At 50.4% G+C, this 20,974-nt stretch overlaps 1 protein-coding gene across 1 annotated transcript in view; it reads left to right on the top strand.

Annotated features, from left to right (window-relative positions):
• Nucleotides 1-20,974, top strand: part of LOC146811606 (extracellular calcium-sensing receptor-like) — a 275,799-nt gene that overhangs the window by 184,644 nt on the left and 70,181 nt on the right. The window contains exon 5 of the mRNA XM_085615084.1: nt 14,529-14,652. Within this exon, the coding sequence (XP_085471210.1) occupies nt 14,529-14,652 (124 nt within the window). The remainder of the gene's footprint in view (nt 1-14,528; nt 14,653-20,974) is intronic.

The following is a 20,974-nucleotide window of genomic DNA, read 5'->3' as shown; positions in this document are numbered from 1 at the left end:
ATGCCGTGACGTCTCGTACGTGGTGACCCGTCCGGCGCGTAGGAAGTACGCATCGTACTTGTCATGCCGGAAACTGTTATGGATACTGCTTTCGGGCGACTCGGTTCACCGTTAGGAGTTACGGCTCGGACAGAGAATGGAGCTTGAATCACAGCCTACGTGTCGGATGGGTTTTGGGCAGTTATGCGCTTCGTACTTACTCTACAGGACGGACCGGCTCCGGGTACGTGTCGGTCGCACGGTAAGGCTACGGACAGCTGTCCGACCGGCTATCAGAATCTGCCCCACAGTAAAGAAACACTGTTCAGGTGAAAAATCATCTGTGTTTCACAATGGCGTAACCTTAGCATATATAACGACTTCCTGTTTTAAAAGATGTCATGCAAATGTTCAAAAGTAATTAAAAACTTTATTCCACAAACAGCACACTTGTTGTGTATTACTTCTTTGTAATCCCAAAGTTCTTCAATATAAAATCATCAGGAAAAATACTGGGGCTTGGTAAGACAAAAATCCGAGGTCTATATAACCTGGTACTTGGTGCAGAAACATTGTGTTATGATTATCTAACAAAGACGCCATCAGCCACAAGGGAAGTTATGCCCAGAGATCCAAAATAGCCACCATCTCACCAGACTATGCAAGAGTTCATGCCTGGTGGAAATTGTAACTCATTGTTCTTCTCACATACTAAGTCTCCATCCAGACAGGGCCGATACTCTGAAATGACCTCTAACTTCTCCTTCTCTGAGAGAAACTCGATAGAGTATCAATGCCCAGTTCCAAGTAGTAAGAGATAAGCACATATACCTAAATATTTTTGGGAGTCACATAGATTTCTGAGGAGACAATGGCCAGGAGAAATGAGGATATCAATTAAATCATGCCAGATTTAAAATCCTCCCATTAGAGGCCAAGCCCTGGGGCAAGGGAGCTTTGTTACCTCTAACAGTTTGGCTATAAGAATATGGAGTCTTGTTGCTATATTCCACTCACCAGGCCTTTGTTATCTATCAGTTGAGTACAGTCATGGAGAAGGCATCTGAAGCATGTCACTTGGGGTACTGACGCTGCAGCACTCCTTCGTTCAGTGTCAGCGATAAGACACAAAGGCTGCAGCCAGGGGCATGTTGTGTGACAAAAACATAAAAAGTGGTTAAATAAGTTACAAAATATGTACTGGGGATCCAAGAACGCTACAGCAGGATACAAAAAAACTCAGTTCTATTTAAAGGCTGACCACAAGTGAGACTGATACTAATAAAGGGACACATTTATTTCTTTCCCCAAAAATGTATATAGGTAGAGGAAATATTACTGGCAAATGTGCATTAGGAATTGTGGTCTTGTCATCCTATATTTTATGGGCACCTAACAATCAGACATATTATAATAGTGGTCCTGGATTGTTGCAGTTAGTTGATGGTGCTGTGTAGCACCACAGTTTGCAGGGCCTTTAACAGTGAGCTTTGCATCCATGGTAGCACCTGTATTTACCTGGTGTTGTCAACTTCAACACCTGTCGGGGCGCTGCCAGGCATCTAAATGAAAAAGCTTTCACAGTCAGTCACACTTGGTTCATAGGAAGGCCTTAGGGCACAAAGTGGGACAGGGTGGTCACCTCAATGTCCGAAAGGTGTGCTAGGTAGATCTAACAACAACAGTAAGAATACTTCCATATGGATTAACAAAAACCCATTTAACTACTTTACTAGGGTGGTATCACTACAAAGTCACCGGCTGTCTGCCTTTTCACACCCAAGCTTGTATTGGTTTCTTGTTGGTGCAGAAGTAATTGTGTGGTCCAGCAAGTGCTGGAAATCAAAGAGTTTGAGAGTGTTTACGAGAATGGGTAAAGAAGAACACTAGGCAAGAGAAGTGGTGGCAGATCCAGGATTAAAATGCACCTTCGTTTCATATATTTACCACACTTGCCATCCTGCAGTGAAGCTCCTGGGGGCACTTCACCAGAACTACCAAGCACAAAGGCTCCAGAATTGTTCCATGCACTAACCAATGTGTCATGATGGATTATAAATGTTCTGTTTGAATCTATTTTTAACTGTCACCTTTTATGTAATTTCCATGTATTAAGTTAGTTTCCTTTGTTTGGTTCCATACATCTAGCATTATTTTGTTTCTTGCAGCAAAAATCTGCTAAAGACACTTCTAATTATAGGAGTCACTTACCAGACATGGCTGTACTCAGTACAGTTGTCAGCAAACTTATTTACAAATTTTATATTGCACTTATATTTGCCTTTCATCACTCCCCCTATGATGCTTGAAAAGTAAAAAATATTGCTGGGGTCCAAAAAGAAAATGTGTCTCCATGTCAAGGCTTCGTTTCTTCTTTTCATTAACATGAAAAATGCCGCTGGTCTGTTCAGTGCAAAAAGAACAAATGATGACTGGAATGCTGAACGCTGTTAAACACTCACCCCCAGCACAGAGATCTGTTCCTAAATCCATTATTTTTTTGCACGTCACGCTATTCCAATTTGGAACCAGTCATATGCAAATCCGTCTTGAACCTGCTCCCCATGGGAACAGTCCAGCCCAAACTACCAGGCCAGGTCCCCCCTGGACCGAAAACAAGCATCCTAGGACCAGTTTCGGGATATCAACCCTCATCAGCCAGGACAGTTTGACTACAGTGGCATGGTCTGTTCAGTGACAAGCAAGAGTTCCATGGACACCCTCATGCAGGAATGGAAAATGGGATTCCTTGCTGATTCGGTAAAATAGCCAATAATTCGGCCTCCATCTGTCCTAGACCCTAGTGCCAATGAACCAGCTCCACCACTGAGAGCTACACCAAAGGTTATAGCATCTTTTTCACCCTTTCTGTTCCACTTTTAAAAGGAGAAGCCAAGCAAGAGCACTTCATTTCCCATCACTCATCTTCACAGGAAGTGACATCACTGGATTTCCCATCATCCATTGGCACAGGAAGTGACATTTCTAGTTTCCCCAAAACAATTCTTAAAAGAAGTCAAGCGTAAGGACTTCATTTCCCACCACTCATTTACACAGGAAGTGACATTATTGAGTTTTCCATCATCGATCTGCACAGGAGGTAACATCATTGGTTTCCCGCACACCACAACCTGCGTTCCTTCCCCCTCCTTGAAACTACTTAACAGCAGCTGCAGCGCAGATGCACGCAGCTGGCCTGCCAAAGGCACCTCAAGCCAAGGCGGTCTGAGCTTGTCTTCTTTTGGATCATGCCCAGTGTGAGGAACCCTGGTTACTCCCTACCCAAACACCACCCAAACAACACTCCACTCTTGTATGGATTCTCCTCAACACCCGCTTACTCACCAAACACGTCACAGAGAATGGGACCTACTGTACTACCACGCTTTGGACCTGATCTTCCTCAAGGAAACATAGCTAATTCCAACCTCTGAATCAGATACCATCATATTCAAAGAAATCATCATCTGCACTACCTACATGGATACTCGCTCTACCTTTGTGGAACACCTCACATTCAAGATACGCCAAAGCCAGCTTCTCCCAGGGCCGAACCCTCATATACAAACCACCAGGACCCTGAACAAATTTTGCCAACGATATCACAAACTTCATTGTTCTCTTCATTTTCACTGAGAAGTCCACACCCATCCAAACTCTACGGTCCATCTAAAAAACTTGCAAACCTTGGCCTCATCCAGCATGTTACCAAGCCTACCACATAGCTGGAGACCTATTTGACCCAATTTTCTCCTCAATCAGCAACATCACAGTCAACAAGCCAGCAAATATGACCTGAACTGACCATTCCCTCACCAGTTTCAGAATACCTGTCCCGCTCTACCAAAGTCTTACCACCACCAGATCTGCCAGCCGCAGCTGGAACAGCAACAAGAAGAGGAGCTGGCATCCTCACTTTCCGCTTCCCAGCCTGAGCACACAAACAACTTGCTGAAAGCCATCAAGAACCTCAATGGCTGGAAGCATGCACCAACACCCTTGTTCCTTTCAAGGCCAACCCAATGGCAAGAGTCCGACCACAGACATTATACCCAGAGCAAATCAGGCTGACAAAATGCTACTGTAAGCAACTGAAGCGCAAGTGGAGAACAAGTCACAGCAGCACAAATAAATACATCTTCAAATCAGCCCTAAGATACTACCACCAGCAGATACAGTGCATCAAGAAACAGCTCTTGCAGATTGCATCAATGCTGGCACTAGGAGCAGCAATGGAATCTTCTCCATCATCAAAAATGTCTCCACACCTCCTGCAGCCTCCAGCAACATCACACACTCACAAGACCTTTGAAATGAGTTGTAAAAAATACCCCTTTAAGAACATCACTATGATATACAGCAACTTTAAACCTAAACAGGACCCCAACACTGTTACATAACATGGGACCAGCATACCTGAACAGCCACATACACTTTCACCATCCTGCCAGATACCTATGCTCTGCCTCACACTTATTCACACCCCCTCCCACATTTGCAAGAGGTGAGAAGGATGTAGCTCATTCTCCAAAGCAAGGAACAACCTCCCTCTACACATCAGAGTCTCCTCCTGACTTCTGGAGCTCTGCAAGAGGTGGAAGACATGGCTGTTCAAATAACTCTGTGTGGACTACATGCCTACACAGCTGCTCAAGCACCTGAATACCCTCATGGGTGATAAGTGCACCATGCAAATCCTCATAACATAACTTCCCATCATGACCTGTTAGACGGCGACCTCAGGGGAGCCCGGAAGGGGGTCCTGACTACCCTGAGTCCCACCCGTGTAGTATCGTAGCCGGGCACTGGCGGGAGATTCCCCAGGGGGAGGAATCTCGCAACTAGGATCGTACTTCTGGCACCACACGACACAGAGGGACCACACTAGGTATTCTCAGAAAACAAGCTTTATCAAATAGGTATCACTGCAAATATGTACAAGGTGAGCACGGGCTCAAGAGTCTCGGAAAGGTAGGGGGTAGCGGGACAGTCTCTGGTAACGGTTCAAAGCAGGGACGTATCCGGCGCACAGCTCACAATCCTCGAGCTGGGGGATACGTGGTCGGAGTCGGGGTCCGGCGGGACCGTGAGAGTCTGGGGGAGCCGCGAGTCACTCAGCAGGCTCAGGTACAGGTTCGGAGGTCTTACGATCTTCAAGGAGCCGCGAGTCACTCAGCAGGCTCAGGCACAGGTTCGGAGGTTTTACGATCTTCAAGGAGCCGCGAGTCACTCAGCAGGCTTCGGCACAAGTTCGGAGGTCTTACGATCTTCAAGGAGCCGCGAGTCACTCAGCAGGCTCAGGCACAAGTTCGGAGGTCTTACGATCTTCAGGAAGCCGCGAGTCACTCAGCAGGCTTAGGTTGGTTGAGTTCCAGGAGCCGCGACCACGTCGGCAGGCTCTCGTTGTTCCAGCGTCGAATCTACCGGACAGTCTCAGAGCACCCCTTGTTATAGGTCGACCCCTCTTTGATGTCCGGAGTCTGTGCAGGCAGGGGTCTTGTCACCTGGGGGCCGCTCGTCGGGGTTTCCTGCTATTGTCTTTTGATCCTTTCAGGGCCGGGTCGGGAGGAGTCCCAGACACCCAGCAGGCACGGAGCCAGCCCGCAGGGAGGCCAGAGGGCCGATCGAAACCCATCGTCCCAGGGGAGTTCAGAGGTGCGATAGAAACTGCTCCTCCCTCTCTCATACCCTGGAAAGGCCAGTGGGAAGAGTGGGGGGAAGCGCAAGGCTCCCCTCCAACCCTTCCCGGTCGTCAGTACCCCCTTCGAACGAGTCGGAATCGACATCGTGGGGCCACTGGACCCCCCCACGAGTGGCGCCTCGAGGCCCGGGTCGCGCTGGGGCCGGGCGGCCATCTTGTTGCATGGAGTGGGCACGCGGGCCCGGGGTGGCCGAAAGGAGAGAGGCCACGGACGGGGATGTCCGGGGTTGGTGCGGGTGTCCTGGTGGGAAGGGTCGGCTGGGCCGTGTGCTTGGGCTGCAGGTACCAGGTTTCGGTGGTGCGGGGGCACAGAGGGCCATTCTACGAGGCCGGGTCCAACACGCGTCCCCCCCAGCTGAAAGCCGGAGAGAACTGCCCATCACCTTGGGGGGTTCTCTTCGTTGAGGCGGAAGAACCGGGAGAGGCCGTCAGCGTTGGCGTGGTCCGTACCAGGGCGGTGTTCTACGGTGAAGTCCATTCCCTGGAGGGAGATTGACCACCGCAGTAGCTTGGGGTTTTCTCCTCGCATCTGCATGAGCCATCGCAAGGGCCGATGGTCAGTTTGGACTCTGAAATGAGTGCCGAACAGGTAGGGTCGTAGTTTTTTGAGTGCCCAGACCACGGCAAAGGCTTCGCGCTCTATGGTGCTCCACCTCTGTTCCCGGGGCAGCAGCCGCCGACTGAGGAAGGCGACGGGCTGGTCTAGGCCTTGATCATTCACTTGGGACAGGACGGCCCCAATGCCCTGCTCATAGGCATCGGTCTGGACTATGAACTCCTTGGTGTAGTCGGGAGCCTGGAGGACGGGGGCAGTGCACATGGCCTTTTTTAGAGCATCGAAAGCTTCCTGGCAGGCAGCCGTCCACTGCACCTTCTTTGGCTGTTTTTTAGACGTGAGTTCAGTGAGATGGCCGACAAGGCTGCCATACCCCCGAATGAACCGGCGGTAGTAGCCCGTGAGTCCCAGAAAGGCTCGGACCTCCGTTTGGGTGATGGGTGGTTCCCATGCCAGGATGGCGTCGATCTTTGGCTGTAGAGGGGCGACCTGGCCACTCCCGACTTGGTGCCCCAGGTAGACTACGGATCCTTGCCCGATCTGGCACTTGCTGGCTTTTACTGTGAGGCCTGCCTGGCGCAGGGCGGTTAGCACTCTCCGGAGGTGCTGGAGGTGCTCACTCCACTCTGAACTGAAGACAGCGATGTCGTCCAGATAGGCCGCGCTGAACTGTTCTAGCCCGGCCAGGGCCCTATTCACCAGCCTCTGGAAAGTGGCCGGGGCATTTTTCATCCCGAAGGGCATCACGCGGAAGCGGTAGTGCCCATCGGGGGTGGAGAAAGCAGACCGCTCCTTGGCCCCTTCGGTGAGCGCAATCTGCCAGTATCCGCAGGTGAGGTTGAAAGTGCTGAGGAACCGGGCGGCCCCTAGTCGGTCAATGAGTTCGTCGGCTCGTGGAATGGGGTGGGCATCGGCTCGGGTAATGTCATTGAGCCCCCGGTAATCCACGCAGAACCGGAGCTCGGGGGCGACACCGGGGGCCGCTGCCTTCGGAACCAGGACCACGGGGCTGGCCCAGGGACTGTCAGAGGGCTCGATCACCCCCAGGGTCAACATCTTCGAGACTTCAGCTTGAATGCAGGACCGGACCCGGTCAGGAACCCGGTAGGCTCGGTGTCTCACCGGCGGGCTGTCCCCGGTGTCCACGTCGTGATCACACCAGTTGGTGACCCGGGGGGTCAGGGAGAAGAGGTCGGAAAATTGTCTGAGGAGCTGGCGGCAGTCCGCTTGTTGCTGGGCAGTGAGGGCTGGGGAGAGGTTCACTCCCTCCACGGAGCCATCCTGCTCCTTGACACACAGGAGGTCCGGGAGGGGGTCTGACTCATCTTCGGCCCCGTCATCGGTGGCCAGCAGGAGGCTCAATTCTGTCCGCACGAAGTGAGGCTTGAGGCGGTTCACGTGCAGGACCCGGAGGGGATCCCGAGGCGACTGGACGTCCACCAAGTAGGTGACTTGACTCTTCCTCTCAACCACTTTGTAGGGCCCAGTCCATCGGTCCTGGAGGGCGCCAGGCTTCACGGGGGCCATGACCCACACCTGCTGGCCCGGCTGGAACTCGACCAGAGTAGCATTCTGGTCGTACCAGCGCTTCATTTCTTCTTGACTCGCCTCCAGGTTGGCCTCGGCCAGTTCTCGGAACCTCCTGGTCTGGTTCCGGAGGGCCAGGACATATTGGAACACATCTCGGGGGGTGGTCTGGGGTGCTGCCTCCCACCCTTCCTTAACCAAACTGAGGGGACCTCGGACGGGGTGTCCATAGAGTAATTCAAACGGGCTGAACCCTAAGGACTTCTGGGGGACCTCCCGGTAAGCGAACAAGAGGCAGGGGAGCAGGACGTCCCACTTACGCCGGAGGGGCTCTTCTAGGCCAGCGATCATCCCTTTCAAAGTCCTATTAAACCTCTCTACTAGGCCGTTCCCTTGGGGATGGTACGGGGTGGTGAACTTATAGGACACCCCACATTGTTGCCACAGGGACGTCATATACCTTGATATAAAATTAGTTCCGCGATCGCTCACGACCTCGCGGGGGAAACCCACCCTGGAAAAGATCCCCATCAGGGCCCGGCCCACCACGGGGGCCGTAATGGTGCGTAGGGGAATAGCCTCCGGATAGCGGGTGGCGTGGTCTACTAGGACCAAGATGAAACGGTGACCTTGGGAGGTGGGGGGGTCCAGTGGCCCCACGATGTCGATTCCGACTCGTTCGAAGGGGGTACTGACGACCGGGAAGGGTTGGAGGGGAGCCTTGCGCTTCCCCCCACTCTTCCCACTGGCCTGGCACGTGGGGCAGGACTTGCAGTGTGCCTCTACTGCTGCTTTCATCTTAGGCCAATAAAAATGGGTCACGAGACGGCTGTAGGTCTTGTCCTGACCCAGGTGGCCGGCGAGGGGGACGTCGTGGGCTAAGCCCAGGAGGAAATCTCGGAAGCGGAGGGGTACCACCAGTACCCGTCCGGATCCCAGCTCCACCGACTTCTGCTCACTATACAGGATGTTATTCTCCCAATAGATTTGGTGCGTTCCGGTCTGGTCACCTGCGGCTTGGCCCTCGGCCTGGCGCCGCAGCCCGACCAGGGAAGGACAGGTGGCTTGCTCCCGGCAAAATTCTTCCCGGGTGGGCCCGCCCTCGTGGCGCCAATGGGCCAACTCGGGTAGATCCCCCAACTCGGGGACCGGGGCGGGGTCGGATGGTGCGGGTTCGTCGCTGGCGACGGACCCTTCTGATGGGGGAACGGGAGGACCCTCGGCGGGGACGGTACTGGTTCCTTCGACCGGGGTGCTCTCGACTTCTCTCCGGGGAGTGAGTCGGGCTGTCATAGATCGGGTGGTGGCACACACCCACTCGGGGAGTCCCATCATTCCTAGGTGGGCCTTGCGCTCTACGTGCTTCCAGGGAGAACTCTCCAGGTCGTTCCCTAGGAGGCAGTCGACCGGCTGGGAGGTTCTTACGGCCACCTTGAGTTCACCTATCACCCCTCCCCACTCAAATGGCACCAGGGCTACCTGACACATACTTTCCCTATTGTCTGCGGATATTACGGGGCAAAAGACATTGGGGAGGATCTGCTCCTCGGGGACTAGGTGCCTGAGGACACCGGTGATACTGGCCCCGGTGTCCCGCAGGGCCTCTACCTGGTGGCCATTGATCTTGACGAGCTGCCCATATTTCTGTGTGTTGGAGGGTAGGAGGCTACCAGGGATCATTTCCCTATCTCCCAGGGATACTAGGGCCATCGCGGCGGGTTCCCACTCCTCGGCTTCCTCAACCTCCTCCCCCAGGGCTTCGTTGGCTATCTGTCTCGCAGGGGGGACTTGGGTGGCCAGGGGACACTCTGGGTCATTGGCGTAGTGCCCGGGTTTCTGGCAACGGAAGCATGTGACGGTCACCCGGTGTCCCCGTCTCCCAGGGGGCCCGGTCACTGGTGGGGGGGGCGCCGGGAAAGGTGGAGGTGGTGTCTTCGGGGGGCTAGGCTGGGACTCTCTCGGCCCTCCCTGGTTCCCTCCCCCTCTCTGGCGGGGTGGTCCCTGACTGGTTCGGGGGTACTCTCCTACCATGCCCCGGGAGACCCGGGTGTTGGTCCAGCGGTCGGCCTCCACAGCCAGCTTCCGGGGATCTGTGAGCTTGCTATCCAGCAGATGTTGACGTAGCTCTATGAAGCAGTTCGCAGCCAGATGTTCCCATAACATGAGATCAGTGAGTTCGGCAAGGGTGGTGACTTGGCTGCCCTTGACCCACCCATCGAAGGCCCGACTAAAAAAGTTTACATACTCCACCCAGGTGGTGCCCGGGATCTTCCTGCAGTCCCGGAACCGTTGGCGGTACATTTCTGGGGTGAGGCCGTATCTTGTGAGGAGGGCCTCTTTCATGTGGCTGTAGGAGGTCTGCAGGGAGAGGGGTAGGTCGAGCAGGGTGTCCCTTCCTTCGCTCAGAAACCGCCCCCACAACCCCGTCCCCAGTCCTTCTGTGGGATCCGATGGGAGGTCATGGCGACCTCGTAGGCCCGAAACCATTGCTGAATGTCATCGTTTTTATAATATTCCTTGACCACATCCTTGGGGATGTGGACCTTCTGTTCCGCTGGGGGGGCCGTCTCTCGGTTTCCCGAGGGCCTCCCGTCCTCATTTCGGGCCTTGAGCTCGAGTTCCTTTAAGCTGCGTTCGTGCTCCAGTTGGAGCTTCCTTCCTTCGTGCTCCCGTTGGAGCTTCTTTTCTTCCAGTTCGCCTTGTACGCGCATTTGCTCTACCGCTAGCTTTTTCTCCGCTAACTTCAATTCGCCCTCGATTTTGAGTTTGGCTAACTCGAGTTCATGACTGCGGCTTCTCTCTCTGTCCGCGAGTTCTTCCGGGGATAGGCCCCCGTCTGGTACGATGCCTCGCACCTGATTGCCGCTGCTTTCACTTGGGGGGGGTTCGGCTTCGTCGGGGCGCTCCCCCGTGCCTTCCGGGCGGGAGGCCCCGGTCTCCACACAAGTTTTCAGTGCTTTCTGCAAGTCTTCCTTAGTGTTGAGGCCAGTGGTAGCGATTTTAAGTTCTTTGCAAAATTGCTTTAGCTCTTTGTGTGTGTATTCTTCTAGATGCTCCACCTGGAACACTCTGTTGGCGTTGGTTTCTGCGGAGCTCATGGCGCTTCCTTCTGCCATCTTTGTTGGTCGTGCGTCCGTTGTTCACTGTACGATCTCTAGGTGATGGGCCCGAATCCCGTCGCTTGCCACCAATGTTAGACGGCGACCTCAGGGGAGCCCGGAAGGGGGTCCTGACTACCCTGAGTCCCACCCGTGTAGTATCGTAGCCGGGCACTGGCGGGAGATTCCCCAGGGGGAGGAATCTCGCAACTAGGATCGTACTTCTGGCACCACACGACACAGAGGGACCACACTGGGTATTCTCAGAAAACAAGCTTTATCAAATAGGTATCACTGCAAATATGTACAAGGTGAGCACGGGCTCAAGAGTCTCGGAAAGGTAGGGGGTAGCGGGACAGTCTCTGGTAACGGTTCAAAGCAGGGACGTATCCGGCGCACAGCTCACAATCCTCGAGCTGGGGGATACGTGGTCGGAGTCGGGGTCCGGCGGGACCGTGAGAGTCTGGGGGAGCCGCGAGTCACTCAGCGGGCTCAGGTACAGGTTCGGAGGTCTTACGATCTTCAAGGAGCCGCGAGTCACTCAGCAGGCTCAGGCACAGGTTCGGAGGTTTTACGATCTTCAAGGAGCCGCGAGTCACTCAGCAGGCTTCGGCACAAGTTCGGAGGTCTTACGATCTTCAAGGAGCCGCGAGTCACTCAGCAGGCTCAGGCACAAGTTCGGAGGTCTTACGATCTTCAGGAAGCCGCGAGTCACTCAGCAGGCTTAGGTTGGTTCAGTTCCAGGAGCCGCGACCACGTCGGCAGGCTCTCGTTGTTTCAGCGTCGAATCTACCGGACAGTCTCAGAGCACCCTTTGTTATAGGTCGACCCCTCTTTGATGTCCGGAGTCTGTGCAGGCAGGGGTCTTGTCACCTGGGGGCCGCTCGTCGGGGTTTCCTGCTATTGTCTTTTGATCCTTTCAGGGCCGGGTCGGGAGGAGTCCCAGACACCCAGCAGGCACGGAGCCAGCCCGCAGGGAGGCCGGAGGGCCGATCGAAACCCATCGTCCCAGGGGAGTTCAGAGGTGCGATAGAAACTGCTCCTCCCTCTCTCATCCCCTGGAAGCGTGATGTCCTCCAGCCGGAGTGGCGCCTCGAGGCCCGGGTCGCGCTGGGGCCGGGCGGCCATCTTGTTGCATGGAGTGGGCACGCGGGCCCGGGGTGGCCGAAAGGAGAGAGGCCACGGACGGGGATGTCCGGGGTTGGTGCGGGTGTCCTGGTGGGAAGGGTCGGCTGGGCCGTGTGCTTGGGCTGCAGGTACCAGGTTTCGGTGGTGCGGGGGCACGGAGGGCCATTCTACGAGGCCGGGTCCAACATGACCAAAGAATGAACCCCGGCCATGTGGCCCACAATCAACAACATTGAAATCACTGCTACCAGGAAGATTATTTAATCAAGGGCCTCATCTAAACCTTGCTACCACAACACCTTCACCAAAGGACTACCACTCATTGAAATACTAACATCCATTTTCAATGCCTCTATTCACACAGCCACATTACTAGACACCTGGAAACATGCCACCATCATGCCTCTGCTCAAGAAACCATCTCCTGACCCAGCTATATTTTTCAACTGTACACCCGTCTCCCTTCTACTATATCCGCCAAAGGTCTTAGAACAACTATTAAACCAATGTCTCAACGACCACCTCGTTAACCACTAGCTCCTCGGTGCCACACAGTTTGTTTTCTGGTCCACCCACAGTACAGAAACAAAACTCATCACTGCCACAGATAGCTTGTATTTGTTCCTTGATGGAGGATACATGGCAGCCCTCATTCTCCTGGACCTCTCCGCAGCATTTGACGTTGTCTCACACCCCATCCACATTAGGCACCTGCATGCGATTGGCATCCGAGGACCTGCTATCAGCTGGATATGCTCCTTCTTAACAAATAGGTGTCAGCCTGGCACTTTATTTTTGGGTGGCCCCCCAAATCATTTGCGGAGTACCTCAAGGTTCATCACTCAGGCCTACCCTCTTCAACGCATACATAATCTTTCTGGCCAACGCTAACATCCTCTCCTAAGCCAACGACATGCAACTCATGTTCCTCCTCTCGGACAAGTGCCCCAACACAGGAAACAAGTTTAACACCTGCATGACCAAAGTCACTAACTGGATTAAATACAACTGTCGCAAGCTCAATACCGACCAGACAGAAGTAGTGACCTTTGGTAAGAGCACCTCATGATGGGACTCCAACATGTGGTCGGCAAAACTCAGATTCACACTCATACCCAGCACCCATGCCAGGAACCTTGGAATAATCATGGACAGCAAACTAAACATGCCCGCATAAGTCAACATCGTCACTGTATCCTGCTTCCAGACACCAAAGATGAAGAAGGAAGATTCAAATGGCACCCAATCAACACTAGAAAATCTGTCACTCATGCCCTAGGTACAAGCAACTTGGATTACAGCATCACCTACTATGCTGGGATTCCCAAGCAACTCACTAGAAGACTACAAACCATCCAGAACTCAGCAGCAATGCTCACCCTCAACCTCCCACAAAAAACTCACATCACACCACACCTTTGGGACCTCAATTGGCTCTGCATACAAAAACGTGCTCATTTCCAATTCTTCAACCACACATTCAAGTCACTACACAGATTGGTCCCCACTTATCTGAACAGTCACATCTCCTTCCACCAACCACTCAGACTACTCTACTCTGTCAGACTTCTGTCGCACACATCCCAAGCATAAACAACACCATATTAGGATGATGGCTGTTCTGTTAAATCGCTCCTAAAGCACTGAACAGCCTTCCACTCCCCATCAGAGTCCCCTCCTCTCTTCTTGAATTCTGGAAGGAGCTGAAGACCTTGGGCCCGATTCACAAAGGGCATCCGCACTTTTAGCCGAGACCCCGCAGTCGTGGAGAGGGGGGCCCTCACTCATGACGGGACCTCCAAGCAGCATTTTGTCATTGCGAAGGGCCAGACACCACTGAGGGCCTCCCGCCATGACTGCAGGCCTGTGCTGCGAGTGCGGAAGCCCTTTATGAATCAGCCCATAGTTTTTCAATTGACCAATGTACCATATTCAGGGGCAGACAAACACACCTGCTTAGTGCACTTGACAAATACACATAACATAACTAAACACTTATGTATTTGTTGTTCTGCTGAAGCATACATTTTGAAGTGCAAATATTTGTGGGAATGATATGATAAATTCTATGAATATCGAAAAAAAAGTCAGGATTTCTCAGCTATTTACTTCTTGTGTTGCATTTCCCAAACCACCAACTTGACATTCCGTTGGGGAAGACTCACTATTGTTGTGACAGTCATACAACTATGCAATCACAGTTTACATGTTCAGTTTTGCAGCAAAAGGGAAATTTACACAAGTACCATTTTGAAACGAAAATATATGCTTTTCCTGCCTTTGTGAATATGTTTGCAGTTGTGCATGTGGATCTGAGAACTTGTCAACATGTAAGGCCAACTCACTTGTGGAAAACGTTTGTTGAATCAGGCTCTAACATGTTCTTGGTCTAAACTAACTTGTACACATTTGTTTAATTCAAGTTAGACTAATTTTACTACTGCAAAAATCCTCCTGTGTTTGCACACTGCAGAAATGTATCTGATGCATGTATGCTTTAAAATCTTTTCTGCACTCTTTACCATTTCTTTGTGTTCAGGTACCGGTCTCCATTTGCAGTGAGCCGTGCCGCCCAGGTTATAGAAAAGCAGCTATAGAAGGGAAGCCTAGATGTTGCTTTGAGTGTGTCCTATGTTCCGAAGGAAGCATTACTAACCAAACAGGTGAGTCACATTAAGAGGTTTACATTCGTCAAAAAATTATAACTGATATGAATTTATTGGTGTAAGGCATCAATGCAAAGGGACTACTCAGGCTTTGATCACTTATCCCTCTCTTCTTTCTTTTCAAACAACCATCACATGGTGTTCTTGACTTTATCAATGAAAGCAGTTTTTTTAAGACATCTTTGATGGCACTAATGTTTTGTAGAGTCACTATTAATTTAATGTCGACTATAGAGAGATGTCCTTGTGTGTATATATCCCTGTACAGATTGCCTTGTGTGTATATGTCTCAGTACAGATTAAATCCTGCCCCATAATAGCTAATCTGAATCTGTTGGGTATGGATATTTCATTCCTGTAATGCCGACATTGGATGAAATGCAACTCCACAAAACATTAGTGCCATGAAAGATTCCTTAAAAAGATTGGTTTTATTGGTTATACCATGGATGCCATGGCAGCAACTGTGAGCACTTACGTTGATGAAGTTCAAAAAGGGGCAAAGATATGTTGACTAGATGTCTATGTGATGGCTGTATGAACAGGAATCGAAAGATTGAAAAAGGACCTGCGGCTTATTACAAAACTCTCTTGTGTTGTGTGGATCATGGATCACTAGATACCATGCAATTGGATGTGAAAACTCTGATCATTTACATCCATATTTAGAGATCTCTTCCTGCCTGACAGTGATTGCTGTGGCTTTAGCAGAGACGCCACCAGAGCAACTCCTCTGAAGGCACTGAAAGTTTGTTAAGCAGACACCATCATTCATGGAGCCACTTAGGAAACATTTTTGTTCCCTGAGAGGGAGCCCTCCCCGAACAGTTTCAAAAACATCTCCTACACCATCAAAGAAATCTTTGCCATCGTGAAAGAATTGAAGTCTCCATCAGCAATCTCCACAACCATGAACTCATCCCAGGAACTCTGTACTCAACTGTCCCACTACTTCACAAGGAAAATCAACAGGATCAACAACAACTTCATCCCCCCCACTGGACCTCTTCACCCTCAAAGTCCTTGACTTCGACAACAACACCCCACTAGCAACCGCATTGACCTGCTGGAAACAGCTAACACCATGCACTCCATCCACTCTTGGGCCCAACAGATCCTTGCCTGCACCACACCTTCACAAAATGCGTTGCCACATCTGCTGCCCACACACCCATTCTCAACTTTTCACTCTCCACCGGCACCTGTCTAGACTCCTGGAAATACGCCACCCTCATGCCTCACCTCATGAAACCTTCAGCGGACCCTCTGGCCATGGCTAACTACAGACCTATCTCCCTCTTCCACTTCCATCCAGCCTCCTTGAGAAGCTTATCAATGCCCAGTGGGCCAACTAACTCAATAATTATCACCACCTTGATCCCGCCTAATCAGGGTTCAGAACCAATCAGAGTAGTGAGGCATCCCTCATCGTGGCAACTGACAACATATGCCTTAACATGGACAAAGTGGACACAGCGCACTCATTCTACTTCCGTCTCAACATTTAGGGACATCTCTTGGATGAACAAGTTATAGGAAATTCCAGTATGAAATCAGCCAAAGTTTGGTCTTGCACTTGATACTTCAGTTTGTAGGCACATGGGACAAAGAATCGGGGCAAGAGACGAATTATCCTTTTTCTGCGAGTACTGAACGTCTTCATGACAGAAAGGCATAAAAGAAAAAGCACTCATGTTGGTGGGCAGCAAAGATGGAAAAGGTCACAAATTAGGGTAGTGCTAAGCAGGAGTCAAAGAAGGATTCCATTTGTTTCATTAGGTAATGAAGTATGAAAATAGATAGACAAGTCAGTCCAGTATCAAGTTTAAAGTGTTTCATTTGGAATGATGCTGGTTGGGTTGATACCCCTCTAGGCCTTAAAAGCCGTGGACTACCTGGATTCGTACAATAGTCTGGTTTCTACTTTTTCTTTCTTTGCAAGTCCTGCAGAGGTGCAGCACATTTTCTTCTTTAGATTGTTCCCCCGGTGTAATGCTATGATCTACTGCATAGGATGTACACCCAAAGTGTACCTCATCTATAGTTGTGGGAGCATAAACCAAGCCATTGGGAGACTAGTGGCTGTATGAATTGATTCCAGTGCACAAACCTTTTCCTTTACCCCTCATATCAAATGTATCCAATCTCCGATAACTGGTACCTCAGACGTCATCATGAGTAATATCTAGATTTTGGGTTAGGATTGAGTGTGTGTGATTGTGAGATCCTATACTTAAAGGGGAGTTGCTATTAGAGAGAGTGACCATTGCAGTTTTATTTATGGTCCTTGGCACTGGTAATTGCCCCCCTTTAGAAACATAGGTCAATTCTTAAGTTGTGTTTACCAGGGGTGTAGCTAGAAGGGTGGGTTTCAGTTCCCTCAGTCTGCTGTGTATTATTCATAATTCAGAACAGAGAATGCTCAGTGTAAAAAAAAATAGTATTAGCTGGGGAGGGTGAGTACCCACCTCAAGTAATAACTACAACCCTTGTCCCTGTGAACCACTAAAGTCAATAATTAAACCTGAGCTTCAACCCTTGGTAGCCATGATACAGAGCAGACTGGCTTAACCTAGAGGCAATGTGTAAAGTATGTATGCAGTATCAAAATAGCAATAAAGTCAGAACACAACACAAGAAACATCCCAAAACAGTTTAGAGAAATAGAATACATTTTAAAATGACACCAAAACAGCAAAAATCTAATAAGAGAAACCAGAGATATGAATTTTAAAGTTTAGCATTTAAAATAGCGCCAAAAAGACTGGAGTCTTGTGGGGCAAGATGGCCGCCGTGGCTCTGTAGAGAGTAGTCGCATACTCTACTCTCTCCTATCCTAGGATGATGGAGTATTGGTGAACCCAGCGATGTGGGCTCTGACTTACCGGATTGGTCTTGACACAGTGGATACACTTAATCCAGGCTGGTTGAGGGGCTCCCCTACAAAGAAAGTGATAAAGAAGGTGATAGACTGGCTGAACTGCTGGAGAAGTCTGTTTAACGACGTGAAAGTGCCTCTGAAGATGCCCCAAAGGCTCAAGGCGGAGAGAGAAAAAATATCGTCAGCAGGACCGATCAAACCCTCAGGGGTTGCTGTGAGAGAGGGGGCTATCCCAAAAACAGCCTCTGTGGGAAAAGCGGCGGAATTTTCAAGTCAGAGGTCGAAGAGCACAGTATCAAAGAATGCGGAGAAGCAAGAGAAGAAATTGGAACCAGGCCCGGAGACCCGCTCAGCGATGTATAAGTCGGCGAGGGATAAAAATCAGAAGCGCCAAGCGACCTTACCAGAGTCGTTTATCACAAGGATTCCTCCGTCTGTTCCACGAATACAGATCCAGGCAGATGGTCCGCAGCAAAAGGAATGGCAGGATGAGAGGCTGCCGACGGCTACCGGCGCACAGGGAGACAGCTGTCAGACAAACGCGGAAGCAGAGTCAATGGACCGCGAGGACGCAAGCAGCGGAGGCCTGGTTGCTAGGCAACCGGGAAGCGATGCAGGAGTTGGCGCGGTGAGCGCAGAGCGGCGTGTAGAAGCTCCAGAAGCCGTGGGTGGCGAGGAGGAAGAGGTGGAGGTCGGTAAGGAGTTGGGCTGCGATACCGACACTGACACTGCTTCTAACCGGCGTGTAGAAGCTCCAGAAGCCGTGGGAGGCGAGGAGGAAGGGGTGGAGGTCGGCAAGGAGTCGGGCTGTGATACCGACATAGACACTGCTTCTAAGCAATTAGAGAAACAAAATAACTCGCAGATGTTAGACGCTCTCTTGTTAGTAGAGGCAGGGTTACACAATAAGCATTTGAGGGGCACTGAGGCAAGCCGGGGCAGCACGCAGAGTCTAACAGAGCAGCATGGGCTACACTTGGATCTGGACTTGAGTAGAACTAACAAAAGCATAGATAGAAGTATGAGGGGAGGCTCACCTGAGTTTTTTTCGGTCAACGAGGGCTCGGATTCATCAAATCCGAGCGAGGTGGAATCAGAGGAAGAGGGGAGTCGAACTGAACGTACTTCTGACTCAGATATTAGCAACGGATCTAGCGAATTAGTCACAAAAAAGAAAAAAAGTACTATGGGAGGAAAAAGAAGAAGCGGAAGAGGTTCAAGAAGTAGCATGACTAAAAAATTATCATGGGACTACTCCGCTACTTCAGAGACCTACAAAGAAAGTGAGCAGGAAGGAGGGGAGAAGGAGGGGAGGCGGAATAACCAAAATGTAACCCTCGAAATGCTCTTTGGGACCTTGAAACAGATGCAGAAGGAGGCAAGAATGGAGAGCAGAAGGGCGAAAAGAGACACAAAAAAACTGCAAGCATCACTAAGGAAAGTAAGTAGAAAACAGGAAGAGGTTGAAGAAAGAGTCTTACAAGTGGAGGAAAGGACAAGCAGGGTTGAAGACGAAGTGACAGATTGGCAGACTTTTAAAACGGATCAAGAGAAGGTGGTTGAAGATCTTCAGTGGAAGCTAGAAAGTTTTGAAAATCGCCAAAGAAGGAATAATGTGAGACTTTTGGGCCTGGAGGAGGGGAAAGAGGGGCAGGACCCCAGAGGTTACGTGGTTAAGATTCTGGAAGAGGCCTTTCCTGACTCAAAATGGCAATGGGATGTGGAAGTGCAAAGAGCACATAGGTACCCACTGTTCAAAAAGAAAAATCGGGGAGGGCAGGGTAAGGAACTCCCAAGAGCAATGTTGGTATTTTTGGGTAATTTTCTAGCAAGACAGGAGATAATCGATAAAGCTAGACCTGACTCAAGAATTACAGTTGATGGAAATACTTTTTTTTCAAGGCCAGACTTCTGCCACGTTACCGTGGAAAGAAGGTGGAAATTAAGACAGATGATTGGGCCTTTCCAAAAGCAAGGGGCAGAAGCATATCTCTTGTTTCCGTCTAGGTTGAAAGTTATCATGAAAGGTTATACCAAAATGTTTACATCCGAGATAAGAGCAGCAGAATATCTAGCAGAAATCTCCGAAATTAATAAAGGGAAGGAGAGTAGAGCTAGAACCAGAACCCCATCGCAGTCTCCCCGGAGAACTGCACCAAAAACTCCGTAAGATGGTTAGATGGTAATGCCAAATAGCCTATTTGGCAATACCAGACAGAGGGGTAAACAGGATGGGAGAGAGTAGCGACGCTGCAGAGTACGGTTGGCTACACATAGGCCAGGATTGGTCTATTTGCCTGTAGTGAGGGGGGGGGGCTCCCAAGGGGCGGGGGGTAAAGGGGGGAGGGGGGAGGGTGTGGGGGGGGAGACATACATGCTGGTTTTGGGCACACTTTTGGTGTAGAAGAAAGAGGTAAAAAAGACTTAAAAAAAGATGCAGGGATCAAGGTACACAAACAAACTAAAGGAGGGGAGAAATTGCTCTGGAAAGCTCAAAGTATAAAGATAATTACTAAATCTTGCTGGTTAAATCGGGAAAGCGGAACAGGGAAGGCTATGAAATTTAAATGTCGTGTAGAATAGTATCAATAAACATTTGTGGACTCAATGAGATCAATAAGAGGTTAAAAGCTGCGTCACTGCTAAAATCTTTTAAACCGGACTTAGTGTGCCTTCAGGAAACACACATCGAGGGCACTAAGGTCTACTTACTTGATCAATTAGGTTTTAATGTACTTGCAAAAACTAATCAGAACACCAAGACAAGAGGGGTGGCGATACTGGGCAGGAAACAGGATACAATAGTAAAGAGAAAGCTGGAGGATAAATGGGGAAGATGGGTTATAGTAGAATTATTGTTTAGGGGGGAAACCTTTACGCTTGTTTCAGTCTACGGCTCTACTGGAGATGACCCAGAAGTTCCTCAATTCCTAGATGCAGAACTTGCTCAGTGGCCTGAGCCTGTTATATTATGCGGCGACCTGAATATTCATGATTCAGATAGTAGTTTTTTGGACCCTAACAGGAAGTATGCGGGGAGGAAAAAAAGAACATATAGGGCTCTAGCAGATTTAGCAAGGAATAACTCTCTAGAGGATCCTTGGGTACATTGCCATCCGAATCTCGACGGGAGTACTTTCTTTTCAGCGCCCCATCAGATCTTAGTCAGGCTGGATTATTTTTTAATTACAAGAGGGCTGATAGATGGTGCAAGGATAGTAAGAGAACCAAGGATCATATCAGACCACAGCCCGTTAGTGTTAGATGTAAACATTGGGCAAAGGAGAAATAAGGAACCGACGCAATGGACATTTGACAGAGCACTCCTTCAGGATCATGAATATAGGGAAAGAATGGCTGAATGGATTAAGGAGTTTTGGGTAATTAACAGAGGTACCGCGTCACCAGGGAGTGTGTGGGACGCTTTTAAAGCTGGAA

The sequence above is a fragment of the Triturus cristatus genome, chromosome 7 (assembly GCF_964204655.1).
Source record: "Triturus cristatus chromosome 7, aTriCri1.1, whole genome shotgun sequence".
NCBI classification, from domain to species: Eukaryota; Metazoa; Chordata; class Amphibia; order Caudata; family Salamandridae; genus Triturus; species Triturus cristatus.
The sequence above is the reverse complement of the archived record's forward strand: the minus strand, read 5'-3'. Positions and strand labels throughout refer to the sequence as shown.